General features: G+C 39.1%; 1 protein-coding gene across 6 annotated transcripts in view; it reads left to right on the top strand.

Annotated features, from left to right (window-relative positions):
• ERLIN1 (ER lipid raft associated 1) overlaps nucleotides 1–17,947 on the top strand; it is a 41,773-nt gene extending 23,826 nt beyond the window's left edge. For 5 of the 6 annotated variants that reach the window (XM_005225631.5, NM_001164032.3, XM_024985825.2 and 2 more), the window contains 4 exons: nucleotides 2,972–3,063; nucleotides 13,220–13,309; nucleotides 14,191–14,270; nucleotides 15,683–17,947. In XM_005225631.5, the coding sequence (XP_005225688.1) occupies nucleotides 2,972–3,063; nucleotides 13,220–13,309; nucleotides 14,191–14,270; nucleotides 15,683–15,904 (484 nt within the window). In that variant the 3' untranslated portion in view covers nucleotides 15,905–17,947. The remainder of the gene's footprint in view (nucleotides 1–2,971; nucleotides 3,064–13,219; nucleotides 13,310–14,190; nucleotides 14,271–15,682) is intronic. The other variant, XM_059881950.1, reaches the window with a different exon arrangement.
• Nucleotides 17,948–22,297: the final 4,350 nt, after the last annotated feature.

Below are 22,297 nucleotides of genomic sequence, written 5' to 3'. Positions count from 1 at the left end.
GAGGGGTATATGTCTATCTTCTGTACTTTAATTCTAATAATACTATCTATTCTGGTGTCTTAATTCCCACTAGACTCTTATTAGTTTTCTCTTTACATATGGACATTTCAGGAGCAGCTTCAGTGGCTAAAGATGCAGTTTGCTGTAGAACTGTTGTTGGAAGCCTAAGGAGCTATAATTTGGATGTGAATAATGCCTTGAATTAAATATTAATAGAGGAGAGAAAGAGTCCTAGCTGTTAAGGTTGAAGAGAGTGCCTATATTTTGTTACTGTGTTATAAATGGTAAGAATAAATACATTGGTATCAAGTTTGCTTTTCCATTGTATGTGATTGTGTATCTAAAATTAGATCTGATCTTTATAATTTGCCTTTAGGGAAGCTTTGCCTGCCTTGACTCCTGGTAGTCTTTTCTTTTATGTGTCCAGGGCTGACTGGGAATGAAGAAATTACTTGCTTGACATGAAATTAGTTTCTGAGTGCTTTAGAAGATTCCATTTAAAGGACTACCTATTGTAGTCAAAATGTTTTTGTGTGTGTGCAGTCAAGTGTGGGGTGGTGTACAGGATGTTTAACTAGTAAAATCAGATACTTCCGAGAGAGACAGTCCTTGATACAGAAAAGTCAGCCTTCGGAATCTGGATTTCCCAAGTATATATAACCGTGTAAGGGCTTACGTCCACAGCCCAGAAAGCCAGATTCTCACAATGGGTATCATGACAGGTACTGAAAAGAAGAAACTGGAGTCTTTAGGAAACTAAAGTAGTATTATTCTGTCTGTCTGACTTTTAAGTCTTTAGGAAACTTGGAAGATAGGTTAAGAGACAAAATATGAAATGCTAGAAAACGAATTTTGCAAAAGTCAAGAATACAAAAGATGTATAAATACGGGGCATCCAAAAAGTAATAATAATATTTTATAGAGTGATATACTTCTGAGTCCGTATTGTTCCCAAGTCTATACCTTCTATTATGCATAATTTTGTTTCCCCTTTTTTACTGTAGAAAAAGAACTCTTTTAAATAAAGCACAGAGTGCTAGACTGAGTAGATCATAGGTCTGATCCATTTATAGAAGAAAAAATTTCTTGAAGGCTCAGGATGTCTTAGACTTTAAATATAATAACTTCTGGAAATGCAAAGATGAATACTATGTGTTCTCTGCCCTCAAATAACTCATAGTATCCAGAATGTTATTTTATATCTTTTATGAGTGTTAACGCGAGGAAAGGAGAGAGGTTGGCGAGGGTGATGTTTGGGGAAACTATTGGAGTGCCTGGATTCTGGATCTTTCCTAAGTTTAAAGACTGTTGGAATTCCACAATTAAAGGCTACCTTGGAATAATGCAGTCTAACCTCCCACCTAATAGGTATCTTTTCTTTAATACCCTTCCTTCCATGTGGTCCCCTAGTAGCCATTTGTCCATGCTTAGTGACAGACCACCTATTTCCATTATTAGGAAGCTCAAATTCTTAGAATGTTCTTTCGTACATTGAGCCCCAGTTCACCACCTAATAAAGAACTGCCATCTAGTTCTATCTTCTGTACAACAAATAAGGCCACTACATGAGAGTGTCTGCTGGAAGAGGGCCTGAAATCCAGCCCCCTTCTGCTTGCCAAACCATGCACCTGAGGGGCTGCATCTTCCCAGAGGTTAGTGCCTTTTGCTAGTTGGTCCAGTTTAGCTGGAGGCCTAATAGCAAAGGAAGCATTTATATACTCCAGACACTTCCAGATCACAGGCCTTTTCTTGATACAGTTAGTAGAAAAGGTCAGCCTACGGGCTTCCCAGGTGGTTCAGTGGTAGAGAGTCTGCCTGCCATTGCAGGAGACGCAGGAAGCATGGATTCAATCCCTGAGTTGGGAAGATCCCCTGGAGTAGGAAATGGCAACCCACTCTAGTAATCTTGCCAGGATGATTTCATGGACAGAGGAGTCTGGCAGGCTACAGTCCATGAGGTCAGAAAGAGTTTGACATGACTGAGCAACTGAATATGTCAGACTGAAATATATTAAATTTGATTCCTGTTTCTGGGTGACTTTGGACAAATCATTTAACCTTTCAACCTCAGGTTTATTATCAGTAAAATAGGATAACACCTCTCTTGCCTACCTTAGTGAGTCAGAAAATTGTTATTGAAAATGATGCTCTGAACCACTGTAGTGTCAGAATTACTATCTATGACTATTCAGTTCAGTTCAGTCGCTCAGTCATGTCCAGTTCTTTGCGACCCCGTGAATCACAGCACACCAGGCCTCCCTGTCCATCACCAACTCCCGGAGTTCACTCAGACTCACATCCATTGAGTTGGTGATGCCATCCAGCCATCTCATCCTCTGTCGTCCCCTTTTCCTCCTGCCCCCAATCCCTTCCAGCATCAGAGTCTTTTCCAATGAGTCACCTCTTCGCATGAGGTGGCCAAAGTACTGGAGTTTCAGCTTTAGCATCATTCCTTCCAAAGAAATCCCAGGGCTGATCTCCTTTAGAATGGACTGGTTGGATCTCCTTGCAGTCCAAGGGACTCTCAAGAGTCTTCTCCAACATCACAGTTCAAAAGCATCAATTCTTCCGCACTCAGCCTTCTTCACAGTCCATCTCTCACATCCATACATGACCACAGGAAAAACCATAGCCTTGACTAGATGGACCTTTGTTGGCAAAGTAATGTCTCTGCTTTTCAGTATGCTGTCTAGGTTGGACATAACTTTCCTTCTAAGGAGTAAGTGTCTTTTAATTTCATGGCTGCAGTCACCATCTGTAGTGATTTTGGAGCCCAGAAAAATAAAGTCTGACACTGTTTCCACTGTTTCCCCATCTATTTCCCATGAAGTGATAGGACCGGATGCCTTGATCTTCGTTTTCTGAATGTTGAGCTTTAAGCCAACTTTTTCATTCTCCACTTTCACTTTCATCAAGAGACTTTCTATGACTATAGATCATTTCTAATTTTTTGTAATTTTTTTTCCCACAGGGAGGCTGAGAAGACAAAACTTCTTATAGCTGCACAGAAACAAAAGGTTGTGGAGAAAGAAGCTGAGACAGAGAGGAAAAAGGCTGTTATAGGTACTTGGATTTCTTTCTGAAATGGAAGTCTCTAAGTACATGTGCTGTGAGTTTGTCCTGTTCTTTGTCAGCCTCATGTTGGATGTTGATGGGACTCAGATAAGATTGCATCATACATGATGGAGAATCCTGGAAATTCCTTTGTATGTTCAGATGTCCTAAAGCCTTTAAACATAGATGAGGCCAGTACTTGATGAAGTGCTTTGGCTCTCCACTGTGTTGTTGACCCCCTCTGTTGTCTTTCGAGGACAGGGACAGTGGATAGGGTTTGGGAATAGTTCTAGTCTCTGGTGGAATAGGGGTTTTGTGTACACAGATTCAGAATAAGGGAGGGTTTTTTGCCAAAGCTCAGGATTATAGTATGCATCCTTACTGTTGACATGCAACCTAGTTTTATCTGCATGGATAAATATTGCCATCTCTGGAAGTACAGCAGGGTTGCTTATAGCTAATTTTAAGTCACAGGGGCTTCCCTAAAACCCCAGCAGGCTGTTAGTCACCTGCTGCCTTAGGTTCTCACTTGTTTGTTCCTTGGTTTGCTGAAAGTTTATTTTACATTAAAATAGTTCAAACATATAGGAACATACAGAGAACAATATAATGAAGGCTTAACATTTTGCCATATTTCTTTCAGATTGCATTTTCTTTTAGGAAAATGTTATATGAAGCCTCCTTTTGTACCCCTCCCTGGTCTTACTTCTTGACCTGTCTTCTCAGAGTAGCTTCTGTTCTGAAGTTGACATAAATCTTTTCTGTCCATATTACTTTAAGTATGTAACAATTCACAGAATTGTTTGACTACAGAAGTGGTATCAAACTCCACCTTTTATTTACAACTTCCTTTTTTTTTTTTAACTAACACTGAGATTTATTCATATTGATACATATAGATCTAGTTTCTTTTTTAACTGCTGTGTATACATTTCATTCTGTGAGTGATCCTCATTTGATGGATTACTAATGAAGAGCTAGTTTCTGGTTTTTCCTTATTACAGACTGTTCTGCAGTAATACCCTTGCCGAGGCCCAGCCACAGCTAATCCAGGGAGTTCAAAGTGGGGACGGCGTCGGCGAGGATCAGGATACAATAGCTTCAATTAGATATTAATTAGAGATGTAAAGAGTAGTAGAATGAGGATAGCTCAGTAGGAAAATTCAGTGGAGAAAAGAGGCTGAGTAGCTTGGTTTACGTGGGAGACCAGTAAAACTTCAAGACAAGAAGTTTGCACCACTTACGAAGGCCGCAGGCATCCTTCCGTTCTCCCGAAGGAGAGACACTGAGGCCTCCCCAGTCGGATCTTAGAAGCCCAGGCAAAATTAGTAAGCTTGGTGGGTTCCGCGTTCCAGATGGAGACTCAGCCAGAGTTTGAGAGAGCGAGCGACATGGGGAGACCAGTATTTCGAGAAACTGATCCCAATTCTTTATTTTCCATGGTCTACTTTTATACACTGAGATGTTATGCAAAAGTCACGTGGGGTCAGCAGTCCTGACTTTTATCAAAGTCAGGTGCTTCATACAAATGTATACAGAGGTCTTAGGGGTGTTACATCATCTTCTGGCCAGGGGGCCTGCTGACAATTTATGACCCTCTCCTTGTGACAGCGGTCAGTCAACCAGGACACTTATTTCTCCAGGGGTGATTATTCTTAAAAAAGACTCCACCTTCTGAAGGTACCAGATAAAGTTACATTCCTATAGGGTGAAGGTGTAGTGGGTTTTAATTAAGGAAAGAATTTACTTAGCCTAAGGTCTAACGTGATTAATATCAAAGGTTAATACTTATTTCTTCTATATATTCATTAATGTGTGTAAGGGCAGGGGATGGGGAGACTTAGCAACAAACATTGGCTGAACAAATGAAAAACCCTTCACCAGTACAATTTCTAATCAGCCCACTATACTTATACTAATGGTTTTCTAACTTTTCTAAGGAACCTGTTTTTAGAAGGTTTAAAGCATCTCATGCCTCTCACGGTTGGGAGGCTGTGAGCAATCACATGTGACCGGACAAGCCTGTCAGGCAGGCTAGAGAACCTTCAGAGGAGTTTGTAGATTAGAACACTCTTGTCACGCCCAGGAGTTTTTATTAACTGGAGCTCTAAGTTAACTCCTTCTCTGAAAGAGGTGGTGGGGGACAGCCCCCCATAAAGTCAGAGGTGTAGGTGAGAGCACAAAGTAGTAAAGTAGGCAGGCTCTGGTTATGGGGGTAGATGCTCGAGGATTTCCAGGGGGACTCCTGAGGCTCGATCCCGCCTTTGCGTATGTTGAGCCTCCTTCCTCATGACCTTTGCCACGGGCGGAGTGCCTCACGCTGGCCCCCAACAACCCTCATCCATATCTCTCTGTGCTCACATGCAAGAGTTTTTCTAGAGAAGTGCTACTTAACATGTGGTGTGGGTCAGTGCCCTATTATATTTTATTAAATATTAAAATACAAAAAAATTCTTTCCCACAGCTGGTTTGAGAAGCACTGCTCTAGAATACGTATCTCAGAGTTGCTGAGTCATAGGGAACACACATCTTGAAGTTACAAAAACACTGCCAAGTTGCCCTTCAAAGTGACTCCTCCGTTTTACCCTTTCTTCAGCAGTGTTTGAGTTTCCATTTCTTTGCTGCCTTATTCAGTTGTAATTTCTACACATCCTCCTCTACCCATAGAGTTACCAGATTTTTAAAAATTTATGCCATTTTGGTGATGGACATGAAACCACACAGTTTTGATGAGTTTCCCCAGTTACTGGTGAAGTTGAGTATTGTTTATGGAACATTCAAGTTTCCCTTTTTTTGATGTGTAATTGCCTGTTAAAGTCTTTGGCTGTTATTTGATTACTTTTTAAAACTGATTTGTAAAAATTCTTTATATCTTCTAGATACTAATCCCTTCCCAGGTTTATTCATTGCAGATATCTTCTCTCAATTTATGGCATGTCTTTGAACTTTATGATGTCTTTGACATACGTATGTATTTCATTTTCATGTAATCAGATTCATCGATCTTTTCCTTTCCAGTTTGTGCTTTTCCTATCTTGTTTAAGAATTCTTTCCCAACCCCAAAATAATAATTTTATTCTAAAAGTTATAAAGTTTTTCTTCTCATATATAGATCTTGAGCTCATCTGCAATTTATTTTAATGTTTAGTGTGATATATAGATTCAGTTTTAGTTCAGTTCAGTCGCTCAGTGAGTCTGCCCCTTTGCAACCCAATGAACTGCAGCAAGAGAGGCTTCCCTGTCCATCACCAGCTCCCAGCGATTGGTCAAACTCATGTCCATCGAGTCAGTGATGCTGTCCAACCATCTTATCCTCTGTTGTCCCCTTCTCCTCCTGCCTTCACTCTTTCCCAGCATCAGGGTCTTTTTTCAGGAGTCAGTTCTAAGCATCAGGTGGCCGAAGTATTGGAGCTTCAGCATCAGTCCTTCCAATAAATATTCAGGACTGATTTCCTTTAGAATTGACTGGTTTGATCTCCTTGAAGTCCAAGGAACTGTCAAGTGTCTTCTCCAACACCACAGTTCAAAAGCGTCAATTCTACACCACTCAGCTTTCTTTATGGTCCAACTCTCACATCCATACACAACTACTGGAAAAACCATAGCTTTGATTAGACAGACCTTTGTTGGCAAAGTAATGTCTCTGCTTTTTAATATGCTGTCTAGGTAATAACTTTTCTTCCAAGGAGTAAGCGTCTTTTGATTTCATGGCTGCAGTCGTCATCTCCAGTGATTTTGGAGTCCAAGAAAATAAAGTCTGTCAGTGTTTCCATTGTTTCCCCGTCTATTTGTCATGAAGAGATGGAACCGGGTGCCATGATCTTCGTTTTTTGAATGTTGAGTTGTAAGCCAACTTTTTCTCTCTCCTCTTTATCACTTTCATCAAGAGGCTCTTCAGTTCCTCTTCGCTTTCTGCCATAAGGGTGGTGTCATCTGCATATCTGAGGTTATTGATATTTCTCCTGGCATTATTGATTCCAGCTTGTGCTTCATCCAAGCCCAGCATTTCGCATGATGTACTCTGCATGTAAGTTAAATAAGCAGGGTGACAGTATACAGCCTTGATGTACTCCTTTCCCAATTTGGAACCAGTCCTTTGTTCCATGTCAGGTTCTAACTGTTGCTTCTTGACCTGCATACAGATTTCTCAGAAAGCAGGTCAGGTGTTCTGGTAGTTCTGTCTCTTTTTTTCCACAGTTTGTTGTGATCCACATAGTCAAAGGCTCTAACGTAGTCAATAAAGCAGAAGTAGATGTTTCTCTGGAACTCTTTTGCTTTTTTGATGATCCAGTGGATGTTGGCAAAATGATCTCTGGTTCCTCTGCCTTTTCTAAATCTAGCTTGAACATCTGAAAGTTCTTGGTTCATGTACTGTTGGAGCCTCACTTGGAGAATTTTGAGCATTACTTTACTAGCATATGAGGTGAATGCAATTACGCAGTAGTTTGAGCATTCTTTGGCCATTGCCTTTCTTTGGGATTGGATTGAAAACTGACCTTTTCCAGTCCTGTGGCCACTGCTGAGTTTTCCAAATTTGTTGGCATATTGAGTGTGGCACTTTAACAGCATCATCTTTTAGGATTTGAAATAGTTCAACTGAAATTCCATCACCCCCACTAGCTTTGTTTGTAGTGATGCTTCCCCAAGGCCCACTTGACTTCGGACTCTAGGACGTGTGGCCCTAGGTGAGTGATCACACCATTGTGATTATCTGGGTCATGAAGATCTTTTTTGTGTAGTTCTTCTGTATATCTTTTGTATAGTCTTTTCTTAATATCTTCTGCTTCTGTTAGGTCCATACCATTTCTGTCCTTTATTGTGCCCATCTTTACATGATGTGTTCCCTTGGTATCTCTAGTTTTCTTGAAGAGATCTTTAGTCTTTCCCATCCTATTGTTTTCCTCTATTTCTTTGCATTGATCACTGAGGAAGGCTTTCTTATCTCTCTCTGCTATTCTTTGGAACTCTGCATTCAAACGGGTATATCTTTCATTTTCTCCTTTGCCTTTAACTTCTGTTCTTTTCTCAGCTATTTGTAAGGCCTCCTCAGACAACCATTTGTCCTTTTTGCATTTCTTTTTCTTGGGGATGGTCTTGATCACTGCCTCCTGTACAATGTCACAAACCTCTGTCCGTTGTTCTTCAGGCACTATCAAATCTAATCCGTTTAACTTTTTCCAAATGGCAAACTATCTTAGACTATTGAGTAGTTCCTTATTCCCTTTGTTTATTTATAATGCCACATCTGTCATATAATAAGATCCTATATATAATTTGTTTTGTTGCTTGGGTTTCTGTTTTCTTTCCATTTCTTTGTCTTTCGTTTTCCAGTAATACCTTGCTTTAATTACTATAGCTTTTATTTTAAGTCTTGCTATCTGGTAGAGCAAGTTTGTTTCTTCTTCACTATTCCTCTTAACTGTTCCTGTTTCTAAAATTGTGTTGGACTATTCTAAGCCCTAATTCCTCCATATAAATTTTAGAACCAGCTCAAGTTCTATAAACTACTGTTGAGTTTTTATTGTAATCACATTACTTGTATATGGTATATCAGTTTGAAGAGAATTATATTTATAATATTGAATTTTATAAATCTATTGCATTTCTCCATTTATGAGAATGAAAAATGAAAGAATGACCTTTCAAAAAAAGGTATCATAATCTTCTTCTCATAGTTCCTACACACTCTTTGTTAAAGACTTATTTCTATATATTCCTCAAATATTTTGCTAGTACAGATAGGCTCTTTTTTCAGGACACATTTTTGAACTGCTTTTTACTTTTGTAGGTATGCTGTTGATTTTTTCATTTATCAGTCTTCCTGAAAATGCTGTTGTTTATAATATTCTCTTGGATTTCTCAAGTAAATCATATTGTCTTCAAGATCAGGACAGTTCTGGTTTTTCACTGTACTCTACAGTTTTTAGTTCTTCTCTTAACTGCTTTAGGCTATGACTTCCAGTACAGTGCTGAAAAGAAAGATGGTAAACAGGCATTCTTGTCTTGTTCTAACTTTAAAAACACAGTCCCAGTGATGTTTGCTATACTAAACTTTTATCGGGTTGATGAAGTTTCCTTCTGTTTCTTGCTTGCCCAGGGTTTTTATCATGAATGACTGCTAAAACTTTTACAATTTTTTTCTAAATCTGTTAAGATGACCATATGGTTTTTCTTTTTAAAGCAGTTAATATGATGATTATATTAATAGATTTTCTCTTAAAAGTTATTTTGTCTTCATGGGATAAATTCATTTGCTCATAAAGTAGGTGGTTAATTTACCCTAATACGTTTTATATGACTTGCTTTAATTTTATTTTTTTACTTTTATTTTCATAAATGGTCAGCTGCTTTTTTTTTTTTCTTATTTTCTTACTCTTAGGTTTTTGGGGACTGTTGTTTGTTTTTGTTTGTTTGTTGTATCCTGGCTACACTAGCCTCAAAATGAGTTAGAGGGCATTTCTTTTTTCCATGTTGTGAGCATCTTGTATAAAATATATATTATCTCCTCTTTGTAGATTTGCTGGAACTCAGTTATAAAAACCATCGTGGTAAAGTGGAGTTTGTGCTTTTTTGTATGCTCATTTGATTTTTATGGCAACATTTAATCTACAGATTTAATTTCTGTATTGTGTAAGGTGTTTGTTTCTTTTTTAAGTCAGTTTTGGTAGTTATGTTTTTATCTGCTGTTTCAAATTTGAGGGCATAAATTTGTTTGTAAAGTTCTCAATGATTTTTTAAAAATAAACCCTCTACTAAATCTGTGTGCCCCTTGTCATTCCTGATATTGTTTATTTGTGCCTTCTGTTTTGCTGATCAGATTGGTTTTTTTCATCTTTTCCTAGAACTAGATGTTAATTTGGTTGATTCTTTTGTTACTTTCTTTTAAATTATTATTTTACACTTATTTTTTTAATTTTCTACCTAGAATTTACTTATTGGTTCTTTTCGAATTTCTTGAGTGACTTAATTCTTTAGTTTTTAATCTTTTCTAATGGAAAAGTGTAAAATGAGACATTTTCTTCCAAGTTCTGCTTTTAGGTGCATCTCACCAGTTTTGAATGTAATTTAATTTATTTGTGTTTGTTTTTTGTTTTGTTTTTAATTTCCATTATTTCTGCTTTGATTCATGAATTATTAATAGTATATTTTCCATTTCTAATTGAGTGGATTCTCAGGGAGCTACTTTTTTATTGTTGATTTCTGCATTGTAATCAGAAAATATGACCTGTTATATGGATTCTTAAGTATTTGTTGAAGTTTGTTTTGTGGACTATCAAGTACATTGCCCTTTTTTGGTAAATGTTCTGTGTGTGCTCGAAGAGATTGAATGTCTGTTCGCTATTTGTTGGATTCAGGTTTCTCTTTATATTCATTATGTCAGGATTATGAATTGTATTGTTCACATCTTGTGTGCTCTTCTAGTTTTTGTCTTCTTGAGCTATCAGTTACTGAGATGGTGTGTTAAAATCTCCCACTATGACCATGAATTTGTTGACTTGTAACTTTCTCTTTATGTAATCTAGGACTATATCTTTAAAAGTGTTCAGTTCCAGAATTGCATTATTACATCTCTGGAGAATTGGCGCGTTATGTAATAACCCTCTTTTATAGCCAGACATGCTTGTTGGCTTAAGGTCTATTTTGTCTGATGATAATATAGCTATGACAGATTTTTCTTGGTTAGTTATTTTCTTGATGTATATTTTCACATCCTTTTACTTTCAACTTTTCTATGTCATTATGTTTTAGGTGTGTCTCTTGTAAACAGCATATAGCTGGATTTTGTTATCTTATCCAATGTGAGAATCTGTCTTTTAACTGGTGAGTTTAGTCTTTTTATATTTATTGTGGTTACTGCTATATTTGGACTTGTTTTATCATTTAATTTTGTGCCATTTACCATGCTTCTTTTCCCCCCTTTTTTGACTGATATTGAATTGATTATCTTTTCTTTATTCTTTTCCTCCTTTGACTTGATTGGAAGTTTTATGTTCTATTTCTTGAATGTATAACTAGGCATTGCCTGTAAAATGCTACAAGCATACCTGACTTGAGAGACTCTAGATTTAATCATTCTTTTCATACTCTTCTTGAATAATACCTTAGGATGCTTTAGCTCTATCACTGTCCTCCAGTTTTACATATTGTTGTTGCCTGATATTTTACTTTATGTTGTTTTCATTCCCCCATTAATTATTATCATCGATTCTTACAGTAAAATATTTTATTTTTATTTAAATGTATTGTGTAATTTTTTTCTCTCCATTGCTTCTGGCAATTCATTTCTTTTTTTCTGCTAGCTTTTTTCAGTGAAGGCTGAGAAATGGAAAACTTACTCAATCTTCCTTGGTCTGAAATAGTTTTACTTCATTCTTGAATGGTAATTTAACCTATAGTTCTAAGCCCAGCTCAGCTTCCTTTTCTGTGTAACTTTGGCAGTAATATTTTGGTTTTGTCTGGCCTCTTCTCCTTGCTTTACTTTTAAGAATTTTCTATCTTGGGGTTGTCTCTAATTTCACTATGATATGTCACTGGGACGGAAGGTAGAGCATTTTAGTTTCACTGGAGTTGGAGCCCTTTAGAAGGTCTTGGGTTTTATATGGGGGTTTCAGTTATGCCATCTCAAGACGTCATCTCCCAGCCCTGCATGGGCAGTAACCCAAGGCCATTTCTTTTACTTGTCTAATATCCACTCCCAGGGCTGCTGTCATTCAGGCTGTCAGCTCTCCCTTTACTTGTGTCTCTTGAAGATCTCAGTTACACATTAGGAAACAATTTTGTTCTGTTTTATCTAGCATTTTAAGATGTTGATAGCTGAAGGGTTTCTCATTAGCCTGCTCCACCAGTTTTCTTAACTAGAGCTCTGGTCATGCTGTTTGTTGGTTCATGCCCACGTGTCAGAGAACAGTGTGAAATGGGATTACTGCATCATTTCCCAATGTTAAGACACCATTCTCTGGGTTCTAGCTGCAGGCTCTAGATTCCTCACCTTTTATTTGAATTTTACTGAGTTTCTGTTTAATGCTAAGTTTTTAGCCCAGCTGAACATAGTAGTCTGTTTTTAGGATGGTATGATGATAGATTGATTTTATGCTGTTGGGGATATAGGGAAGTATGCCCTGGAGTAGTTCGTAAAGGATCCTGCCTTTTGGAAAGAAGAAACCACTTGGAAGTGTTCTTTCCATTATGGGCTTCCTCCAGAGGCCAAAGAGAAGATATGTTAAAATACTCAACTTCTTTGACTGAAAAGGAGAATTGAGAATGTTCTTCAAGAATTGTAGTGGTTATATTGAAAGTGTAAAATTAGAGTCTTTCTTCCCTGGTTCTGGATCCTTTAGTTAGACCAGAGAGTTCCTAAGGATGTTTTGTTTTCCCTGCCCGTATTGCCTGCTGCGGCTACCTTGTTCACTCCCAGCACATTTTCACATGCTCAGATGAATTACCCTGCTTTTTCTCTTTATGTCTATAGCAGTCAGAATACTCCTCTGGTAACTCTTCATCACATCATTTCCCTGATAGTTACTTAACAATTGATCTGGAGTATATATTAAAGCTAAATTCCTTAGCCTTTCACTCAAAACAGGGGTCTTTTAGCCCTGTCCGTAGTGTTTTTGTTATCTTCTCTTGTCAACTGGCTCTCTTATCACCTCTTCACTGTGACTTGCTAATTCGTTTCTTCTTGTTTTCATTTATACTTTCTGCCAGGTCCTCTTAAGTTCTGTGTATAATTTTCTTTTAAGATTTCTTCTAGATGACCTTCCTTGGCTTATCTTCCACATCCTTTCTTTCTCCTGCCACAATATATAAATGTCCTATGTTGCTATACACTTGTGTTGCGCTGTTTTTGTTTTGAGTGCTTTCAGGAAGTCTCTTGTTTTCCCCATTAACTTGTGAATCACTGCCATTTAATCCCATGAAGGACTGAAACTGTTACGTTTTGTATTCCTCCTTCCCACAAAACAAACACTGTCCAAATAAAAGTGAAGTAGGAAATAAACTTCCTTTTTTCTGATGAGTTGTTTATAGTTTGGGTAGATAAAACAGTGAAACAATTAGGCTGTAAAGTGTTATATGATTAAATGTAAGCTATGTGCTGCTGTTTTCTAAGTAGCTCCAGAACTAGAGAAATGTTTTTGAAGGTATCTTGTTTTGTATATAATTATAGAAGCAGAGAAGATTGCACAAGTGGCAAAAATTCGGTTTCAGCAGAAGGTGATGGAGAAAGAAACTGAAAAGCGCATTTCTGAAATTGAAGGTACCACAGGGAGAAAAGAAACTCTGACCATCCTGAACTGCTTCGCTGTCTCAGGGACTGGGTCTGGGTTATGGTGGGTGGGCCATAGAGAGGATAATCTGGTCTGGAGGAAGTAGCTAGTTGATATTCTAGACAAACATTTTTTAAATTGCCATTGCATATTTAGTTCTTTGGTTTGTAACTATGGTAAACGTTAACCTTTTATTTCCATCCTTAAATTAGGACGGACTTGTTCTCAGGCAAAGTAATCCGTTTTAAAGAATATACCACCAGTTTCTTTTCTGCTTGTCAACCAAAAAAATAACCAGACGATTAGTTGGGGAAAAAACAAGCCCCAGTTTTTATCTTCCAAACTCTTGATTACACATAGTGAGAAGTCGATGCTCTTAGTTCACAGTCTTAAAGATGAAATATTCAGCCTCTTTTGCTTACATGATGCTGCTTCCTATCATTCTGCATTAACTGATTGTGGATCCGGTTTGAAGGGGATGGAGACAGTGCAATAAATAGAGCCAGGCGCTCATGTCTGAACTTACTTAGTTAACGCCTAGAGCCTGGGTGGGGTATGAGGCTTTGAGTGATGAGGGGTGGTGGAAAGAAGGAACAGCTTCAGGTTGAAAATGAAGTGGGTTCAGATGAACTGAGTTATTTAACTTGACATTGTCAAGAGTATTCTCCCTTTGAGAACAAGCTGTCTGGAGACTGGGATTTGAAAACTGTTGACACTGTTATATGCCTTAGAAGTAAAGTAAATGATTGTAATATCAGGCAGTGGATAAATGGGCTTCTGCTTCAGGTAGAGTCTGAACTCTTGCCCAGAGCTGAGGAAATGGGTTGCACCTTTGCTCTGTTTTAAACACCCTGACTGTTTTGCTTACTAGATGCCGCATTCCTGGCCCGAGAGAAGGCGAAAGCAGATGCTGAGTATTATGCCGCACACAAATATGCCACCTCAAACAAGGTGACTGGCTCTCTGTGCCACTGTCCTAGTAATAGAGTTTGGGTATTTCCTTTCCCTTGTGAGGAGTTCTAACATGATAGAGGTGATTTTATCCAGTGTCAAGAAAGGATGGTTACTATCACAGAATCAGCCATTCATTTCCAAAGGCATATAATGCACATTCTATGAGTAGAGAACTCTGTATGGTTCCGTATAAAAGTGAGGAACTAGGAAAAAGGCAAGCAGATATATAAGCCCAGGTTAAGTGCTATAAATGCATTCATTTGTACTGCTGCATAAGAGCTCAGTAATCAGGAAAGTTAAAGGTCTTCTCCTGAAATGACAAGAGTGACGGGAGAGGAGTAAAGTTCATTTGAAATTGCCTCCCAGATAAGGGAGCCCTGGTGGGCAGATGCTGAGCTTGTTCAGGGCAGTGTTTCTCATCAAATTCTTAGCATTTTGGGGTGAGATACTTTTTCATTGTTGAAGACTTACCTTACACATTATGGTATATTTTCCTACTAAGCTATCAGTTTTGCTCACCAATTATTTTAACAATACACACACAGAGCACGCACACACACACACATTTCCAAATACCCCTAATTGAGTAGTGCTTGTTTGTTGGATTTAAAAAATGCTATAGTCACGAGGAATTTCATACGTGTACCTTGAGAAAGGAGGTTGGGTGATGTATGGGTTAACAGTTTTTGTATAGAGACGGGTGAGTTTAGATCTAGAGAGTACAGACCTGTTAGTAGGATTTATTTAATTAAAAGTCAACTAGAACCCCTAGTATTCTGAGAAGGAAAGAATATGACCAAGGTTTAGAAAGTATTAATTATACAATAGAGTGGAACAAAGAAAAAGTTGAGAAGGAGGTTGCTAAAGTATATGATGCAGTTTGAAGGGTTAGAATCAAGATTTAAAGTATCGACAGGGCTTTAACTTTTTCTCTTTAGAAAGGAACAATAATCTCTATTCAGAAGAAATTTTAAGATATGATAGGTTGTCAGAACAGAGTTGTTAGTACTTTAAAATCCATATAAATTTAGAAATAAACTTAATGTATTGGATTGGAGGATGCAGCTCTATAGAAACAGAATAGAATTTGGTCAAGATGAAGGCAAGATGAGAAATTTCAGTTTCCAGACCAGTGATCCAAATCTGTCTCGGGAAGAACTGGCCAGACACAGGTATCAAGACTCTGTCGTTGAGGTCGCCTCAGGCTGAGAGTGGCAGCAGTTTGTGTCATTTGAAAAGTGCTGTGAATGTGACAGCCACACTTCAGAATGAGAGAGCGCCGCTGGTAATGATTCAGAGCTGAGGAATGGTACTCAGGAGAGCAATCAGGAAAGTCTGTGTTAGGAAAGAGAGAGGTGAATAGTGCACCAAAGTGTCCTGATGCCTGTGCTCTTGTTTGCCTCTCACAGCACAAATTGACCCCGGAATATCTGGAGCTCAAAAGGTACCAGGCCATTGCTTCTAACAGTAAGATCTACTTTGGCAACAGCATCCCTAGCATGTTCGTGGACTCCTCCTGTGCTTTGAAGTATTCAGATGTTAGGACTGGAAGAAAAGGTTCTCTGCCCTCTAAGGAGGCTCTTGAACCCTCTGGAGAGAGCCCCATCCAAAACAAGGAGAATACAAGTTGATGCAACAGATGGAAATGTTCTCCAGTATCAAGATGTGGCCCAAGGGGTTAAGTGGGAACAGTGGTTACACAACTCTTCAGATTTACAGAGAACCCATGCTGTCTGTTCTGCCTCTCCTATGGTCGTCCTGGTTTATCAGCTGATTGCAGGAGAGAACTAGCTGTCTGCACCCAGATGGTCTTTTCAGCCGCAGTTTTATCAACTATCCTGAGTGTGTTCCTTTCTAAACTGGTACTCATGAATGAGAGAAAGTCTGATGCTAAGATACTGCCTGCACTGGAATGTTAAACACTAGATATATAATAAGCTGTGTTTTTCTAAGCTGAAATCTATTGAATAATGTTTACATTGGTCCCTGGGGAAATGTGTGTTCAGCCATTCAAGAGATTGAGGCCAGAGAGAAGATGGCCATAATGTGGTAAGTGTAATGAAGACTGACTGCTTCGGGACCCAGGCTCTCTCTTTGGGGTCCAGTCCTGGCATTCATCCCTGTGATTAGCATCTAGTCCACAGAAGTTCTTCAGGAAATGATCTTCTGCTTGAGCAACCATTTACTTGATAAAATTCTCACCTGTTTGATTTCCTGTAGTCAAGATGGTGGCCTGCTGGGACGTGCACCCTGCCACCCAATCAGAGATTCTTCAGAGAGATTCCTAATCATTAGTTTATTGCTTTAGTAAGCTCAGAGATAGAGCTTGGTTTGAAGTTTGGGGTGAGATGAAACCTTTGCTTTGAACCAAAGCTCTGGGAGACATGCATTATCCTCCATTAGGTGATGGATGTCTGTGTCACTGCCTCAGGCCATATGTGACAAGGTGCCTGGTTTTTAGCCACAGACAGCTCCTTATATGTCACCTCTCAGCTCTGACCAAGAGTGGAACAAAGACTTTAACCAGAAATAGGAGCAGTATCCAGTTCCTAGCTGTTCACTGCACAGTATTGTATCATAACTGCAGGAAGTTTTTATTTTTAAAACTGGATTTGGGGTGCTTTCATTTCCCCCAGTACCTCTGCCTAAAGGTCAAATCCTGGGGCTGCCATGGTTACTAGCCCACAGATTCTCCTTCTGAAATTGTTTAAGAGTCCACATAGGGTGGAACAAGGAGTAACCTAGAAAGCATCCTTGGTCATCTTGGTCTCTGTCCCTCCTAGCCCAGAGATGCTAAAATCGAAGTTGTTCCCCAGCTTTTACCTCACCTAGGAGATAAGGATTATTCCAGTGACTTCCTGGGCAGCCAGTGGATTTAAATTTCCATGGGAAGCTGGTAAGAGTTAGCCTGTGGCTATGGGAGATCTATTTCATCTGGACCTTTTTTACCTTAAGTTTCCTGAATCAGTGTGCCCTGTAATTAGGCCAGAGTTTATTCAGTTTTAAGACACCTTTTATGTATGCTACATTCAAGCCAGACAGAAAATTCATGGGACCACTTCCAGAAACCTTTAAGCTAACTATCAGCCTCATGACAGCCTGTGGGTTGTGCCAAACACTTAATGTGGGAAAGGAATCCCAGATTCAGGGTCTTTTCCCTAGGCCTTATCCTATAAAGGCATTCGTAATATGGAAAGGATTTTTGTTTTTGCTCATTTAATTATATACATTCTCTTTATGAATGAATTTTACATTCTCTAGCCCTCTTTAAAAGGTCTTTGGAACTATATAATAAACTGTCATATATGTTGCTGCATATAAATAATGATTGTTGTGGGAAGTCTGGATCATTGACCTTCATGCTTTCATTCCTAGAGATGTTTCCTATTCCTATGAGCTAAAAGCTGTTGCCCCAAAGTGGTGGATGTGGGTTTTCTTACAAGCCACAAGCCATGGTGGCAGAGTTGAGGAACAGGGAAGTAGCACTGTGAAGTTTTCGAGAAAGGACTTTTGTTTAAACTCTCCATGGAGTGTGCTTCCCTGTGCTCACTGGAGCTCTCAGTCTGTCCCCCCTTCAGGGATGTTCCTTTTGGTAATCTTGAAGTCTAAATTTATATGTGAAATGCTACCTTTTTAAAAAAAGACACTAAATAAAATTATTTTACTATCAGTGATTTGTGTTTCTCCCATGTGTCTCCATTCTTCTCTGTTGCTTATCTTGCTCCTTAAGCTGTCCTGCCTGTTTCAGCTCAGGGGCCAGTTTATTTATTAGTTTATCTTACTGTAGACACTCTTCTTACACTCTTCCCAGAAACCTCATGTAAGAATTTTGAAAGCAGGGTTTCCATTCTTTGCTGACTCATGGAATTTAACAAGGGACATTCCGATTCTTTGTGGGATGTAGCCAGCAGCAGAGAAGGGAAGGGGGAGGATGGTGCATCATGCCCCTCAGGGACGGCCCAAGAGCTAAGGAGGGGAGGGGCATTATCCTGAGGTGGGGAAAGACAAGCTGTGCATCATAACTTTATGGGATCCACCCCATGCTATCCCACATCTGTGGCTACAAACCAGGGAAATTGAATTCAAACTGATTATCCTGTAGGCTTTTGGTAAGGCTTAGAATGAAGTGATTTAGATATAAGTGATTTCTTCTACTCTGTGGGGAAGGAATTTTGTGAATGAGATGTTGTGGCTTCTCCTTGCCTTGGGATTAAGTCCGCGATGTTTTCATGCAAGGGTCTCTGGGATTTGCTCCCACTGAGCTCTCCAGCCCAGGTGCTTGAATGTACCTTCTGTCCCTTTGCATGTATTACTCCATCCACCTGGTCTACTTTTTTTCCCTTATAGCTCTAACCTTGTTAACGCCTATAGAGTCTTCACGTCTTCAGAGAGAGCTCCTGGAACTGCCTGCTCAGGTCAGACCCCGCATTGCCCTGTTTTTAACCGCATAACCTCACATTACCTGTTCTCACAAATGTTTAGGTCTCTGGGTACAGAGACTGTGGCCACGCTCTTCCCTGGGATAATATCTGTTGCTAATACTTTGCACAGTGCTTGGCACATATGAGTTGGTCTGTTATGTTGCCGGAAAGAACAAAAGGATGAGTGTGAAAGGCAGGTCAGTGAGCAGTGGGGGAGAAAACAAGGACACAGAAGTTAAGCTAGAGTGTCCATGTCAGGACTTAGTGTTTAATGATGGAAAATTGCATAATGTCCAACTTGTTGACATGTCCTTACAGAGCTTGTCAGTAGGTTGAGCAAGATCTGTTTATGCACTTGGAATAGTGATTTGCAGTGCTGTTTGTTGGGGTGCACTACTTCACCCAGCCTTTTGGAGTCAATATATGTTTCTCCCTCTGAGTAGACTGTAAGTTCCTGTGATGGACAGAGCGCACAGTGCTGATACAGGTGTATCAGAAAACTCAGATTGAATTATGTCTTCAGCATCAGTGACCTAAGCGATAGCTGGATTTTAACCTCAACCACAGCCCTCCAGGAACATCTCAGCAAGCTGGGCCAGCTTCTCAGCTTTCCTCTGGTCTGTTGTCTTTGTATAAGCATTTAAAGTTAGTTTATTGTTAATTCATTGCTCACCACCCCCCCAAATGCCCATTATTCTATAACTCAGAATGACATTTTACTTATTTTCCTAACCATATTTCTTTGGAATTAGTGCCTTTCATCTTTTTTTCCTATTATCTCCTATCCATTTTTCTATCTTCCATCTGCCATGGGCTGAATGTGTCCCCCTAAAAGTCATGTTGAAGTTCTAATGCCCCATGTGATGGTGTTTGGAGCTGGGACCTTTGAAAGGTAATTAAGTTGTAAAGGGTGATACTCTGTTTATGAATTAGTACTTTTATAAGAAGAGACACAAGAAAGATGTCTTGCTGGGCCATGTGAGGCAGGAAGAGAGCTCTCACCAGACAGCAAATCTGCTACCATTTTGGTTTTGGACTTCCCTGTATCTAGAACTGTGAGAAATGAATGTTGTTTGTTTAAGCCACCAGTTTTTGGTATTTTGTTATAGTGGCGATTAGGGTGATTCAGCAGATTAATAGGCAAGTTGTAATAGTGTGGTGAGCACCAGAGCAGGCTAGTCACTGCATGCAGGGTGAAGGTCAGTACAGCCTGATGGTTTCTAGGAAATGTCGGGTCTGAGCCGAATATTTTAAGGATACACAGGAGGCAGCCAGCCACCTGAAGAGAAGGATAATGGTGAAATGTGTTCCAGGCAATAGGAGCGCCAGATGCTATTTTATTTTAAAATTCAATTCCCTGGGTCTCCAGTGCCGAGCATGCAGTCCCCATGTTTTTCACTGCAGGGTTCCTCCCACACTTTGGAAGTTGCAACCATTCTGCACATAACTCAGATATGCACAAGAATGCATATCCTGAGGGATAACCCTCAACCAATGGAAGAGGGGAGCACAAATGCTCAGAGAGGAGGTGGCCCCTAAAACCTTTTCGATGGAGACAGCAACCCTCCTGACACAACAGGAGAAGCAGTGTGCTTCAAATAAAGTAGAGCAAATGTTTGGGTGCCTGGTGTGTGCCAGGAAAACGAACTGTGTTACGTATTAGACCAGCAGTGAACAAAACAGTAGTGAATAAGACGTATAACCTTTGTTCTCTTAGAATCAACAGACTCACGGAAAGGTAGATTTTAATCAAAGAATTCCAACTATGATAAGTTTATATAAATGGGAGAAATGTAGTACTAAGAGTATAAAAAAGGAGGAGGAGATAAAGAATGAGAAAGTGTAGCTAGCCAGTTAAAGATCAGGGAATAACAACAACAATTTTTAACAAAATTTTTTTTATTGGGCGAAGGATCTCTAGACGTTTCTTCGGAGAAGATACTCAAATGGCTAAAATGAACATGAAAGATGTTTAACATAATTAGTCATTAGGGAAATGTTGATCAAAACCATAATGAGGTAGCACTTTATACCCATTACAGTAACTGTAACAAAAAAGGCAATAACAAGTATTGGCAAGGATGTGGAGAAATTGGAGACCTCATACATTACTAGTAGTAGTGGAAACTGGTAGTTATTTTGGACTATGTTGTGACAGTTCCTCAAAATGGTAAACGTAGAATTAACCATATGACCCAGCAGTTCCACTTCTAGATACCCACCCAGAAGAATCAAAACACGTCCACACAAAATGAACTGTGCTTTAAAAGACTGAATTGTATGTGACTTCTATCTCAATAAAGCTGTTATTTTTAAAAATGCTCACATGTGAAGCTTTATAATGTGAAGATCTCAGTTCAAGAACCTTCCAGGAATAGACCAAAGTCTGATAACAGGTGTAACATTAGCAAGAGTAGGAGCAGCAAAAAATGAGACTGGTAAGGAGGGTGTCAAGAGGGGAAGAGCAATGTGGTGGGCCTTCTGAGCCTTGTTACTTATCAGTGATATTTCCAAAGGTTATACACCTTCAAGCAAAACATTTCAGGATTTGAAATTTAAAGCACAATAACATTTATATTAGCATCCCAAACTATGAAATAGGTATAAATCTAACAAAGTGTGTGTCTGTTAAGATCTATATAAGGAAAACTACAGAACTTCAGTAAATCAATGAAGAGTTGATACAGATGAGGACATTCCATGTTTGTGGATAGGAAGACAATATTGCCAGCGTGTTAACTTCTTTCTAACTTGATCTGTAGATTCAATGCAATCTCAGTTAAAATCCCAACAGGTTATTTTATGAATATTGACAATGATTCTAAGCATATATGGAGAAGTAGAATAGGTGGTGTAATAGTGAAGAACCAATTTGGAGGCCATGACCTAAGTTCAAGACTTATAAAACTACAATAATCAAGACAGTGTGTTGTTGGCAAAAAAACATACAGAGACAAGTAGATTAGTGGGACAGAAAAGAAAGTCCGGAAATAAACCCACATAAACATAGTCAGCCAGTCTTTGTCACAGAACAAAGGCAATGCGATGGAGAAAAAATAGTCTTTTCAACAAATTGTGCTGGAATAACTGGACATACACATGCAAATACACCACTCTGGTTCAGGACTTAATAGAGGCAGGGAGTATATGAGAACTCTGTATCTTCTGCTCAATTTGGTATAAAACAGCTCTAGAAACAAAATCTTAGTAATGAAAGGTCTATTAAAAATCCACGAATTAAAAAAAAAAAAAAAGCACCTTTTAAGGTTTTTAAGTAGGGCAACTGATTAGGTAACTTGAAAACTGCCCTTTCTGAACATGTTTACCAGTCCAACGTTTTCAAGCATTTCAAAGTCCATAATTGACCTCATTGTGGAATGTCTGCAAACAAATGTTTGCAAGCAACTCAGGATAATCATCAGTGGATACTGATTTCACAGAAGGTTCTGGAAGGACTACAGCAATGTATATGAAAGTGTTAGTTACTCAGTTGTGTCTGACTCTTTGCAACCCCATCGACTATAGCCCACCAGGCTCCTCTCTCCATGGAATTCCCAGGCAAGAATACTGGAGTGGGTAGCTGTTCCCTTCTCCAGGGGATAT

Source organism: Bos taurus, chromosome 26 (genome assembly GCF_002263795.3).
Source record: "Bos taurus isolate L1 Dominette 01449 registration number 42190680 breed Hereford chromosome 26, ARS-UCD2.0, whole genome shotgun sequence".
In the NCBI taxonomy this organism is placed as follows: domain Eukaryota; kingdom Metazoa; phylum Chordata; class Mammalia; order Artiodactyla; family Bovidae; genus Bos; species Bos taurus.
Note: the sequence above shows the minus strand (reverse complement) of the source record. Positions and strands in the feature narration are given on the sequence as shown.